This window comes from Oncorhynchus keta, chromosome 26, assembly GCF_023373465.1.
Source record: "Oncorhynchus keta strain PuntledgeMale-10-30-2019 chromosome 26, Oket_V2, whole genome shotgun sequence".
NCBI classification, from domain to species: domain Eukaryota; kingdom Metazoa; phylum Chordata; class Actinopteri; order Salmoniformes; family Salmonidae; genus Oncorhynchus; species Oncorhynchus keta.
The window spans coordinates 44,571,086-44,585,572 of NC_068446.1; the positions used below are offsets into that span (position 1 = coordinate 44,571,086).

General features: G+C 41.6%; 1 protein-coding gene across 5 annotated transcripts in view; it reads right to left on the reverse strand.

The window, feature by feature from the left end:
* Window positions 1–702: 702 nt before the first annotated feature.
* Window positions 703–14,487, reverse strand: part of LOC127912164 (epidermal growth factor receptor kinase substrate 8-like protein 2) — a 161,682-nt gene continuing 147,897 nt past the window's right edge. For all 5 annotated transcript variants that reach the window (XM_052481053.1, XM_052481054.1, XM_052481052.1 and 2 more), the window contains 3 exons: window positions 13,469–13,655; window positions 7,977–8,109; window positions 703–3,699 (listed from right to left, as the gene is read on the reverse strand). In XM_052481053.1, coding sequence (XP_052337013.1) covers window positions 3,625–3,699; window positions 7,977–8,109; window positions 13,469–13,655 — 395 coding nt within the window. In that variant the 3' untranslated portion in view covers window positions 703–3,624. The remainder of the gene's footprint in view (window positions 3,700–7,976; window positions 8,110–13,468; window positions 13,656–14,487) is intronic.

Sequence of the window (14,487 nt, forward strand, 5' to 3'; positions counted from 1 at the left end):
CTATCGACTTAGTGTCTGCCTGATCTTTTCTATCGACTTAGTGTCTGCCTGATCTTTTCTATAGACTTAGTGTCTGCCTGATCTTTTCTATCGACTTAGTGTCTGCCTGATCTTTTCTATCGACTTAGTGTCTGCCTGATCTTTTCTATCGACTTAGTGTCTGCCTGATCTTTTCTATCGACTTAGTGTCTGCCTGATCTTTTCTATCGACTTAGTGTCTGCCTGATCTTTTCTATCGACTTAGTGTCTGCCTGATCTTTTCTATCGACTTAGTGTCTGCCTGATCTTTTCTATCGACTTAGTGTCTGCCTGATCTTTTCTATTGACTTAGTGTCTGCCTGATCTTTTCTATCGACTTAGTGTCTGCCTGATCTTTTCTATCGACTTAGTGTCTGCCTGATCTTTTCTATCGACTGACTTAGTGTCTGCCTGATCTTTTCTATCGACTTATGTCTGACTTTTCTAGTGTCTGCCTGATCTTTTCTATCGACTTAGTGTCTGCCTTCTTTTCTATTGATCTTTTCTAGTGTGTCTGCCTGATCTTTTCTATCTATGTCTGATCTTTTCTAGTTAGTGTCTGCCTGATCTTTTCTATCGACTTAGTGTCTGCCTGATCTTTTCTATCGACTTAGTGTCTGCCTGATCTTTTCTAGCGACTTTTCCCACAACTGTACTATGGAACAAATTTAACATGGAGGAAGGTCTTGACCAACTACGTTTTTATTAAGACTTTCTCTCCCAATTCTATACCACAAATTAGCTTTATTTACACAACTGCATCCAATATATATCCTTTAAAAAAAAGACAACAGGGTTAAACATTTAAAATAATAAAAAAAATAAAAAACACAAGTTATCTACTCTCCGCTACTTCAGATTACTCTGGGTGTGTGATAACCCGGACAGTTCTCTGTCCACAAAGATCAGTTTGAATTTCAACCTTGGGTTTATTATTGGAGGAAAAAAACATGAACACAGAACAGAAATATTGGATTGGATTAATATTGTACATGTAAAGCATACTTCATATAGACCGTGGATATGTAGCTGAATTACAGTAGCGCATTTAGTAATATAGAATATGTAAGCTGAATTACAGTAGCGCATTTAGTAATATAGAATATGTAAGCTGAATTACAGTAGCGCATTTAGTAATATAGAATATGTAAGCTGAATTACAGTAGCGCATTTAGTAATATAGAATATGTAAGCTGAATTACAGTAGCGCATTTAGTAATATAGAATATGTAAGCTGAATTACAGTAGCGCATTTAGTAATATAGAATATGTAAGCTGAATTACAGTAGCGCATTTAGTAATATAGAATATGTAAGCTGAATTACAGTAGCGCATTTAGTAATATAGAATATGTAAGCTGAATTACAGTAGCGCATTTAGTAATATAGAATATGTAAGCTGAATTACAGTAGCGCATTTAGTAATATAGAATATGTAAGCTGAATTACAGTAGCGCATTTAGTAATATAGAATATGTAAGCTGAATTACAGTAGCGCATTTAGTAATATATAATATGTAAGCTGAATTACAGATATTGCATTTAGTAATATAGAATATGTAAACTGAATTACAGATATTGCATTTAATATTATAGAATATGTAAGCTGAATTAGAGTATCACATTTAGTAATATAGAATATGTAAACTGAATTAGAGTGTCACATTTAGTAATTTAGAATATGTAAACTGAATTACAGATATTGCATTTAATAATATAGAATATGTAAGCTGAATTAGAGTATCACATTTAGTCATATAGAATATGTAAACTGAATTAGAGTATCACATTTAGTAATATAGAACATGTAAACTGAATTACAGAAGTGTATTTTGTTGAACAGCTGCAATTATGTGTGACTGGATATGAGAATAAAATTCAGAAAACTCAAAAACGTACATACAGCACTACTTATTATAAGGTATAACATTGTACTACTACTACTGTAGGTTAGAATCATCCCTTATGTTAACATTAACATCCAATTTCACAATATACATTGAGAACCTTTATGGATTTGATTTAAAAAAATAAAAATAAAAAATGTCTTCCATAAATCCCTGGAGATAAAACATGGGAGACATAAAAGCCTGAAAACACATAGTCACTCAAAATTAATATGGTCCCTCATCACGATACATAAAACACATACTCACTCAAAATGAATATGGTCCCTCATCACGATACAAAGTTAAGAGACAGTAGCCAGGTATTAATATGGTCCCTCACCACGATACAAAGTTAAGAGACAGTAGCCAGGTATTAATATGGTCCCTCACCACGATACAAAGTTAAGAGACAGTAGCCAGGTATTAATATGGTCCCTCACCACGATACAAAGTTAAGAGACAGTAGCCAGGTATTAATATGGTCCCTCACCACGATACAAAGTTAAGAGACAGTAGCCAGGTATTAATATGGTCCCTCACCACGATACAAAGTTAAGAGACAGTAGCCAGGTATTAATATGGTCCCTCACCACGATACAAAGTTAAGAGACAGTAGCCAGGTATTTCATCCAATTAGCGACATATTTTCATACAAATATTCTAACATTTGCCCTAAAACAATATTAACAGTTTATTCACACCAGAGATGTTTTTCCAACAAACTTAATTTTTGCAGATAAAAGACTGTGTGGTGTAGTGCACATAAAACATACTTTTTTTCTGTTAAATTCCCAATAGAAGTTAATTGGGTTTCCATCGCGTTTTCAACTCTTGATGGTTTTATCACAAAAAGAAGAGCTGTGTTATAAATAGCGAATGTGTCCACTCTGGTCTCTAGTCAACAGGTCTCAAATGCAGTCCATTATGAGATGATTTATGGATAAAAGCGATATAATTTTTTTCATTTTGTCAAACGACAGCCAAGTATCTATCAACATGTCACTGGAATAAGATTGGAAAGGCGCATCAAGCTCATCACCACCCGGTGAAGTTCATCATCATTTATTTCATCTGTAGCCTAATAAACTGCGTGGTTTCCCGAGTCGTAGTGGGGAGGACTACACAACATATCATCCATCGCCTGACTCCAAGTTGACGTCAATATGATGATTATTATATCAATATTTAAGTATAAAGGCATTTCCACCACCATTTCTTGCATAATTAATTTTACCGACACAAAAAGGATCCCGCCATGTCGAACGAACATATTGTCTGTCGGCATTTCTACAAATGTACCAGTATTTAATGTTTCCATAAGCCCCGTCGTAACTTCTTTCATGTGTCAGGTAATTTATCCACATGAAATGTTTGGATGGAAACGTGGTTAGTGTCAGACAGAGAAGCAGTCATAATTACCAGAGAACATCATTGAAGTAAACATTCAAATTCACAAAACAATAAAAAATAAATATACAATAAAAAAAAAAAAAATGTATACAACAACATTTATAGTACATACCAATATTAAATGTCAATTGTCTGACAAAAGAAAAAACAGTTGGTTCGTGAAAGGGTAGGCGCTTTGGGAGGGGAAGGCTTTTGGTTGGTTAGTACTGGAGAGGGTTGTTATGGTACCCAGCCATGCTAGGCTGTGATTGGTTGACAGTCAGCCAGGCTGGCCTGTGATTGGTTGAAAGTCAGTGAGCATGTCCAGATCAGTCCTTGCCGGCATCGATCTTCTCTTGTCGTCGTCTCATGATCTCTTGGAGCTCTGAATCCCCACTGCTCTTCTGGAAAACAGTAATACAGGCTTTAGTTTCACACGTCCCAACAAACACTGAACAAAAAGAGAAACACAACATGCAACATTTGTAAAGATTTTACTGAGTTACAGCTCATATAAGGAAATCAGTCAATTGGGATGAATTAATTAGGCCCTAATCTATGGATTTAACATGACTGGGAATACAGATATCCATCTGTTGATAACAGATGGTCCTTCTGTAGCTCAGTTGGTAGAGCAGATATATACCACCCATTTTTATTTTATTTTTTATATTATTATTATTATTATATATTTTTTTTATTTTATTTTTTTCTGGTGTGACCACCATTTGCCTCATGCAGCGCGACACATCTCCTTCGCATAGAGTTGATCAGGTTGTTGATTGTGGTCTGTGGAACGTTGTCCCACTCCTCTTCAACGGCTGTGTGAAGTTGCTGGATATTGGCGGGAACTGGAACACACTGTCGTACACGTCAATCCAGAGCATCCCAAACATGCTCAACAGGTATCGTGTCTGGTAAGTATGCAGGCCATGGAAGAACTAGGACATTTTCAGCTTCCAGGAATTGTGTACAGATCCTTGTGAAATGGGGCCATGTATCATCATGCTGAAACATGAGGTGATGGCGGCAGATGAATGGTACGACAACGGGCCCTCAGGATCTCGTCACGGTATCTCTATGCATTCAAATGGCCCTCAGGATCTCGTCACGGTATCTCTATGCATTCAAATGGCCCTCAGGATCTCGTCACGGCACCTCTGTGCATTCAAATGGCCCTCAGGATCTCGTCACGGTATCTCTGTGCATTCAAATGGCCCTCAGGATCTCGTCACGGTATCTCTGTGCATTCAAATGGCCCTCAGGATCTCGTCACGGTATCTCTGTGCATTCCAATTGCAATCGCTAAAATTCAATTGTGTTTATTGTCCGTACCTTATGCCTGCCCATAACACCATAACCCCACCATGGGGCGCTCTGTTCACAATGTTGACATCAGCAAACCGCTCGTCTACACAACGCCATACATGGTACCATCTGTCTGGTACAGTTGAAACAGGGATTCATCCATGAAGAGCACATTTCTCCAGCGTGCCATTGGCCATCGAAGGTGACCATTTACCCACTGAAGTCGGTTACGACGCCGAACTGCAGTCAGGTCACGACCCCGGTGAGAACGACGGGCACACAGATGAGCTTCCCTGAGACAGTTTCTGTCCAGTTTGTGCGGAAATTCTTCAGTTGTGCAAACACACAGTTTAATCAGCTGTCCCAGTGGCTGGTCTCAGATCATCCCGCAGGTAGAGAAGCCTGATGTGGAGATCCTGGGCTGGTGGGGTTTCACATGACCTGCGGTTGTGAGGCCGGTTGGACGTACTGTGAAATTCTCTAAAACGACATTGGAGGTGGCTTATGGTAGAGAAATGATAATTACATCCTCTGGTAACAGCTCCGGTGGACATTCCTGCAGTCAACATGCCAACTGTACGCTCACTCAAAACTTGAGACATCAGTGGCATTGTGTTGTATGACAAAACTGCACATTTTAGAGTGGTCTTTTATTGTCCCCAGCACGAGGTGCACCTGTGTAATGATCATGCTGTTTAATCAGGTTCTTGATAAGCCACACTTGTCAGGTGGATGGATTATCTTGGTAAAGGAGAAATGCTCACTAACAGGGATGTAAACATATTTGTGCACAACATTTAAGACAAATAACCTTCTGGTGAAAAATGTAAAATGTCTGGGATCTTATTTCAGCTCATGAAACATGGGACCAACACATTACATGTTACATGTATATTTCTGTTCAGTGCATGTGTATTTGTATCTATCCACTTAGCTATAAAAAGACAAATGTGGGTCTCAAGCCTTAAAACAGCCACACAAGGAGAGTGTGTGTGTGTGTGTGTGTGTGTGTGTGTGTGTGTGTGTGTGTGTGTGTGTAAGTGTGTGCGTAAGTGTGTACTGTACGTGAGTGTGTGTGCGTATGCATGTGTGTGTGTGTGCGTAAGTGTGTGCGTGTGAGTGTACTGTACGTGAGTGTGTGTGTGTATGCATGTGTGTGTGTATGTGTGTGTATGCACGTGCGTGTGTATGTGTGCGTAAGTGTGTGCGTGTGAGTGTACTGTGTGCGTGAGTGAGTGTGTGTGTGTGTGTGTGTGTGTGTGTGTGTGTGTGTGTGTGTGTGTGTGTGTGTGTGTGTGTGTGTGTGTGTGTGTGTGTGTGTGTGTGTGTGTGTGTGTGTGTGCGTAAGTGTGTGCGTGTGAGTGTGTGTGTGTATGTGTATGTGTGTGTGTGTGTGTGTGTGTGTGTGTGTGTGTGTGTGTGTGTGTGTGTGTGTGTGTGTGTGTGTGTGTATATATACACTATCACTTAGAAATCAGTTGCAAAATGAATAGGAAATCTAGTCAAGACATTGACAAGGTTATAAATAATTATTTTTAATTGAAACAATAATCGTGTCCTTCAAACTTTGCTTTCGTCAAAGAATCCTCCATTTGCAGCAATTACAGCCTTGCAGACCTTTGGCATTCTAGTTGTCAATTGGATGAGGTAATCTGAAGAGATTTCACCCCATACTTCCTGAAGCCCCTCCCACAAGTTGGATTGGCTTGATGGTCACTTCTTAAGTACCATATGGTCAAGCTGCTCCCACAACAGCTCAATAGGGTTGAGATCCGGTGACTGTGCTGGCCACTCCATTATAGACAGAACACCAGCTGACTGCTTCTTCCCTAAATAGTTATTGCATAGTTTGGAGCTGTGCTTTGGGTCATTGTCCTGTTGTAGGAGGAAATTGGCTCCAATTCAGCGCTGTCCACAGGGTATGGCATGGCGTTGCAAAATGGAGTGATAACCTTCCTTCTTCAAGATCCCTTTTACCCTGTACAAATCTCCCACTTTACCACCACCAAAGCACCCCCAGACCATCACATTGCCTCCACCATGCTTCACAGATGCCGTCAAGCACTCCTCCAGCATCTTTTCATTTTTTCTGCGTCTCACAAATGTTCTTCTTTGTGATCTGAACACCTCAAACTTAGATTTGTCTGTCCATAACACTTTTTTTCCCAATCTTCCTCTGTCCAATGTCTGTGTTTCTTTTGCCCATCTTAATATTTTATTTTTATTGGCCAGTCTGAGATATGGCTTTTTCTTTGCAACTCTGCCTAGAAGGCCAGCATCCTGGAGTTGCCTCTTTACTGTTGACGTTGAGACTGGTGTTTTGTGGGTACTATTTAATGAAGCTGCCAGATGAGGACTTATGAGGTGTCTGTTTCTCAAACTAGACACTCTAATGTACTTGTCCTCTTGCTCAGTTGTGCACCGGGGCCTCTCACACCTCTTTCTATTCTGGTTAGAGCCAGTTTGCGCTGTTCTGTGAAGGGAGGAGTACACAGCGTTGTACGAGATCTTCAATTTCTTGGTAATTTCTCGCATGGAATAGCCTTCATTTCTTAGAACAAGAATAGACTGACGAGTTTCAGAAGAAAGGTATTTGTTTCTATCCATTTTGAGCCTGTAATCAAACCCACAAATGCTGATGCTCCAGATACTCAACTAGTCTAAAGGCCAGTTTTATTGCTTCTTTAATCAGGACAGAGGTTGTCAGCTGTGCTAACACAATTGCAAAAGGGTTTTCTAATGATCAATTAGCCTTTTAAAATGATAAACTTGGATTAGCTAACACAACGTGCCATTGGATAACAGGAGTGATGGTTGCTGATAATGGGCCTCTGTACGCCTATGTAGATATTCCATTAAAAAAAATCTGCTGTTTCCAGCTACAATAGTCATTTACAACATTAACAATGTCTACACTGTATTTCGGATCAATTTGATGTTATTTTAATGGACAAAAAAATTTAGCTTTTCTTTCAAAGACAAGGGCATTTCTAAGTGACCCCAAACTTTTGAACGGTAGTGTGTGTGAGTGTGAGTGTGAGTGTGTGTGTGTATATATGAGGGCGTGTGTGTATATGTGTGTGTGAGTGTGAGTGTGTGTGTGTGTATATTTGCGTGCGTGCATGTGTGTGAGCGTGTGTGTGTGTGTGTGTATATTTGCGTGCGTGTGTGTGTGTGTGTATATATATGAGGGCGTGTGTGTATATATGTGTATATTTGCATGCGTGTGTGTGAGCGTGTGTGTGTGTATATTTGCGTGCGTGTGTGTGTGTGTATATATATATATGAGGGCGTGTGTGTGAGCGTGTGTGTGTGTGTGTGTGTATATATATATATGAGGGCGTGTGTGTATATGTGTGTATATGAAACAGACCTCTAGCTGGGCTTTCTGCACGGTGGTCTGGCTGTAGACCCTGGCTCCCTCATCTCCACACACTGCCTTCAGTTCCTCCTTGTTCAGAGAGAAGAGCTGAGCACCCGTCAGGATCCCCAGACAATCCACCGTCCTGTAGGGAACAGAGACTACATTACCCACAATGCTCTATACCCAGACACTCCACTGTCCTGTAGGGAACAAAGACTACATTACCCATAATGCTCTACAGCCAGACACTCCACTGTCCTGTAGGGAACAGAGACTACATTACCCATAATGCTCCATACCCTGACATGGGTATAACCTGATTACTAATAGTACACTTATGTACAGTATCTCACTGAAGACAATATACATGATAACACCATGAGGTAACTGATGACCAGGTCATATAGCATGATAACACCATGAGGTAACTGATGACCAGGTCATGATAACACCATGAGGTAACTGATGACCAGGTCATATAGCATGATAACACCATGAGGTAACTGATGACCAGGTCATGATAACACCATGAGGTAACTGATGACCAGGTCATATAGCATGATAACACCATGAGGTAACTGATGACCAGGTCATGATAACACCATGAGGTAACTGATGACCAGGTCATATAGCATGATAACACCATGAGGTAACTGATGACCAGGTCATATAGCATGATAACACCATGAGGTAACTGATGACCAGGTCATGATAACACCATGAGGTAACTGATGACCAGGTCATGATAACACCATGAGGTAACTGATGACCAGGTCATGATAACACCATGAGGTAACTGAGGACCAGGTCATATAGCATGATAACACCATGAGGTAACTGATGACCAGGTCATATAGCATGATAACACCATGAGGTAACTGATGACCAGGTCATGATAACACCATGAGGTAACTGATGACCAGGTCATGATAACACCATGAGGTAACTGATGACCAGGTCATATAGCATGATAACACCATGAGGTAACTGATGACCAGGTCATATAGCGTGATAACACCATGAGGTAACTGATGACCAGGTCATGATAACACCATGAGGTAACTGAGGACCAGGTCATGATAGCACACCATGAGGTAACTGATGACCAGGTCATGATAACACCATGAGGTAACTGATGACCAGGTCATATAGCATGATAACACCATGAGGTAACTGATGACCAGGTCATATAGCATGATAACACCATGAGGTAACTGATGACCAGGTCATATAGCATGATAACACCATGAGGTAACTGATGACCAGGTCATGATAACACCATGAGGTAACTGATGACCAGGTCATATAGCATGATAACACCATGAGGTAACTGATGACCAGGTCATGATAACACCATGAGGTAACTGATGACCAGGTCATATAGCATGATAACACCATGAGGTAACTGATGACCAGGTCATGATAACACCATGAGGTAACTGATGACCAGGTCATATAGCATGATAACACCATGAGGTAACTGATGACCAGGTCATGATAACACCATGAGGTAACTGATGACCAGGTCATGATAACACCATGAGGTAACTGATGACCAGGTCATGATAACACCATGAGGTAACACCATGAGGTTATGATAACACCATGAGGTAACTGATGACCAGGTCATATAGCATGAGGTGACCAGGTCATATAGCATGATAACACCATGAGGTAACTGATGACCAGGTCATGATAACACCATGAGGTAACTGATGACCAGGTCATGATAACACCATGAGGTAACTGATGACCAGGTTATGATAACTGAGGTAACTGATGACCAGGTCATATAGCATGATAACACCATGAGGTAACTGATGACCAGGTCATGATAACACCATGAGGTAACTGATGACCAGGTCATGATAACACCATGAGGTAACTGATGACCAGGTCATATAGCATGATAACACCATGAGGTAACTGATGACCAGGTCATATAGCATGATAACACCATGAGGTAACTGATGACCAGGTCATGATAACACCATGAGGTAACTGATGACCAGGTCATATAGCATGATAACACCATGAGGTAACTGATGACCAGGTCATGATAACACCATGAGGTAACTGATGACCAGGTCATATAGCACACCATGAGGTAACTGATGACCAGGTCATGATAACACCATGAGGTAACTGATAACACCATGACCAGGTCATGATAACACCATGAGGTAACTGATGACCAGGTCATATAGCATGATAACACCATGAGGTAACTGAGGACCAGGTCATGATAACACCATGAGGTAACTGATGACCAGGTCATGATAACACCATGAGGTAACTGATGACCAGGTCATATGATAACACCATGAGGTAACTGATGACCAGGTCAATAACACCATGAGGACCAGGTATACATGATGAACACCATGAGGTAACTGATGACCAGGTCATGATAACACCATGAGGTAACTGATGACCAGGTCATGATAACACCATGAGGTAACTGATGACCAGGTTATGATAACACCATGAGGTAACTGATGACCAGGTCATATAGCATGATAACACCATGAGGTAACTGATGACCAGGTTATGATAACACCATGAGGTAACTGATGACCAGGTCATGATAACACCATGAGGTAACTGATGACCAGGTCATATAGCATGATAACACCATGAGGTAACTGATGACCAGGTCATATAGCATGATAACACCATGAGGTAACTGATGACCAGGTCATGATAACACCATGAGGTAACTGATGACCAGGTCATATAGCATGATAACACCATGAGGTAACTGATGACCAGGTCATGATAACACCATGAGGTAACTGATGACCAGGTCATATAGCATGATAACACCATGAGGTAACTGATGACCAGGTCATATAGCATGATAACACCATGAGGTAACTGATGACCAGGTCATATAGCATGATAACACCATGAGGTAACTGATGACCAGGTCATGATAACACCATGAGGTAACTGATGACCAGGTCATATAGCATGATAACACCATGAGGTAACTGATGACCAGGTCATATAGCATGATAACACCATGAGGTAACTGATGACCAGGTCATGATAACACCATGAGGTAACTGATGACCAGGTCATGATAACACCATGAGGTAACTGATGACCAGGTCATATAGCATGATAACACCATGAGGTAACTGATGACCAGGTCATATAGCATGATAACACCATGAGGTAACTGATGACCAGGTCATGATAACACCATGAGGTAACTGAGGACCAGGTCATATAGCATGATAACACCATGAGGTAACTGATGACCAGGTCATGATAACACCATGAGGTAACTGATGACCAGGTTATGACACCATGAGGTAACTGATGACCAGGTCATATAGCATGATAACACCATGAGGTAACTGATGACCAGGTTATGATAACACCATGAGGTAACTGATGACCAGGTCATGATAACACCATGAGGTAACTGATGACCAGGTCATATAGCATGATAACACCATGAGGTAACTGATGACCAGGTCATATAGCATGATAACACCATGAGGTAACTGATGACACCATGAGGTCACTGATGACCAGGTCATGATAACACCATGAGGTAACTGATGACCAGGTCATATAGCATGATAACACCATGAGGTAACTGATGACCAGGTCATGATAACACCATGAGGTAACTGATGACCAGGTCATATAGCATGATAACACCATGAGGTAACTGATGACCAGGTCATGATAACACCATGAGGTAACTGATGACCAGGTCATGATAACACCATGAGGTAACTGATGACCAGGTCATATAGCATGATAACACCATGAGGTAACTGAGGACCAGGTCATGATAACACCATGAGGTAACTGATGACCAGGTCATGATAACACCATGAGGTAACTGATGACCAGGTCATGATAACACCATGAGGTAACTGATGACCAGGTTATGATAACACCATGAGGTAACTGATGACCAGGTCATGATAACACCACGAGGTAACTGAGACCAGGTCATATAGCATGATAACACCATGAGGTAACTGATGACCAGGTCATGATAACACCATGAGGTAACTGATGACCAGGTCATGATAACACCATGAGGTAACTGATGACCAGGTTATGATAACACCATGAGGTAACTGATGACCAGGTCATATAGCATGATAACACCATGAGGTAACTGATGACCAGGTCATGATAACACCATGAGGTAACTGATGACCAGGTCATGATAACACCATGAGGTAACTGATGACCAGGTCATATAGCATGATAACACCATGAGGTAACTGATGACCAGGTCATATAGCATGATAACACCATGAGGTAACTGATGACCAGGTCAATAACACCATGAGGTAACTGATGACCAGGTCATATAGCATGATAACACCATGAGGTAACTGATGACCAGGTCATGATAACACCATGAGGTAACTGATGACCAGGTCATATAGCATGATAACACCATGAGGTAACTGATGACCAGGTCATATAGCATGATAACACCATGAGGTAACTGATGACCAGGTCATATAGCATGATAACACCATGAGGTAACTGATGACCAGGTCATGATAACACCATGAGGTAACTGATGACCAGGTCATATAGCATGATAACACCATGAGGTAACTGATGACCAGGTCATATAGCATGATAACACCATGAGGTAACTGATGACCAGGTCATGATAACACCATGAGGTAACTGAGGACCAGGTCATGATAACACCATGAGGTAACTGATGACCAGGTCATATAGCATGATAACACCATGAGGTAACTGATGACCAGGTCATATAGCATGATAACACCATGAGGTAACTGATGACCAGGTCATGATAACACCATGAGGTAACTGAGGACCAGGTCATATAGCATGATAACACCATGAGGTAACTGATGACCAGGTCATGATAACACCATGAGGTAACTGAGGACCAGGTCATGATAACACCATGAGGTAACTGATGACCAGGTCATATAGCATGATAACACCATGAGGTAACTGATGACCAGGTCATGATAACACCATGAGGTAACTGAGGACCAGGTCATATAGCATGATAACACCATGAGGTAACTGAGGACCAGGTCATATAGCATGATAACACCATGAGGTAACTGATGACCAGGTCATGATAACACCATGAGGTAACTGATGACCAGGTCATATAGCATGATAACACCATGAGGTAACTGATGACCAGGTCATATAGCATGATAACACCATGAGGTAACTGATGACCAGGTCATGATAACACCATGAGGTAACTGAGGACCAGGTCATATAGTTATGATAACACCATGAGGTAACTGAGGACCAGGTCATATAGCATGATAACACCATGAGGTAACTGATGACCAGGTCATATAGCATGATAACCCCATGAGGTAACTGATGACCAGGTCATGATAACACCATGAGGTAACTGATGACATGTGTGTGTGTGTGTGTGTGTGTGTGTGTGTGTGTGTGTGTGTGTGTGTGTGTGTGTGTGTGTGTGTGTGTGTGTGTGTGTGGTGTCTCACGGTTTAGAGAATCCCTTGGAGTTGAGCCAGGCGGTAACCTGCGGGGGGCTGGAATTGAAAGTGAGGAGCGTGGAACTGCTGCTTGAAGGGCGATCCACCCTGAAGTTACGGGCTGGAGGCTGGGACTTATTACTGGTGATCCTCTTCAACAACTCATCATTCACCTCATCCATCTGGTGTGTCCGAGCTGGGGGAAGGGAGGACGGAGAGGAGGGCGGGGGGGGAGAAAGTGAGAGGGAGACAGAGAAGGACAGATACAGAGAGAGAGAGAGAGAGAGAATGAGAGAGAGAGAGAATGAGAGAGAGAGAGAATGAGAGAGAATGAGAGAGAGAGTGAGAGAGAGAGAGAGAGAGAGAGAGAGAGAGAGAGAGAGAGAGAGAGAGAGATGAGAGAGAGAGAATGAGATAGAGAGACAGAGAGAGAGAGAGAGAGACAGAGAGACAGAGACAGAGAGAGAGAGAGACAGACAGAGAGACAGAGAGAGAGAGACAGAGAGAGAGAGAGAGAGAGAGAGAGAGAGAGAGAGAGAGAGAGAGAGAGACAGAGAGAGAGAGAGACAGAGAGAGAGAGAGAGGAGACAGAGACAGAGAGAGAGAGAGAGACAGAGAGACAGAGAGAGAGAGAGAGAGAGAGAGAGAGAGAGAGAGAGAGAGAGAGAGAGAGAGAGAGAGAGAGAGAGAGAGAGAGAGAGAGAGAGAGAGAGACAGAGAGAGACAGAGGTAACAATGTGGAGGAGGGAGAGACAGACACAGAGAGAGAGAAAGTTACTGTTTAGGAGGCATTCCTAATAATCTATAAGGGCTGAGGTCTTCTGAGCTAAGATGAGGAAACATGGGGAAACTTTGTAGCAAAGATAACTGCTTACTTAGCTATCTGAGCTATCTAGATTGTTCAGTAGGAAATTAAACCTGACACCAGTATCATAGACAGAAATTAGTTGGTGGGTAGGGTTACAGAAATCCCACCCAACAAAATTATATTGGGGGAGAAAAATGCACAGTTGTATAGCTAATCTCAT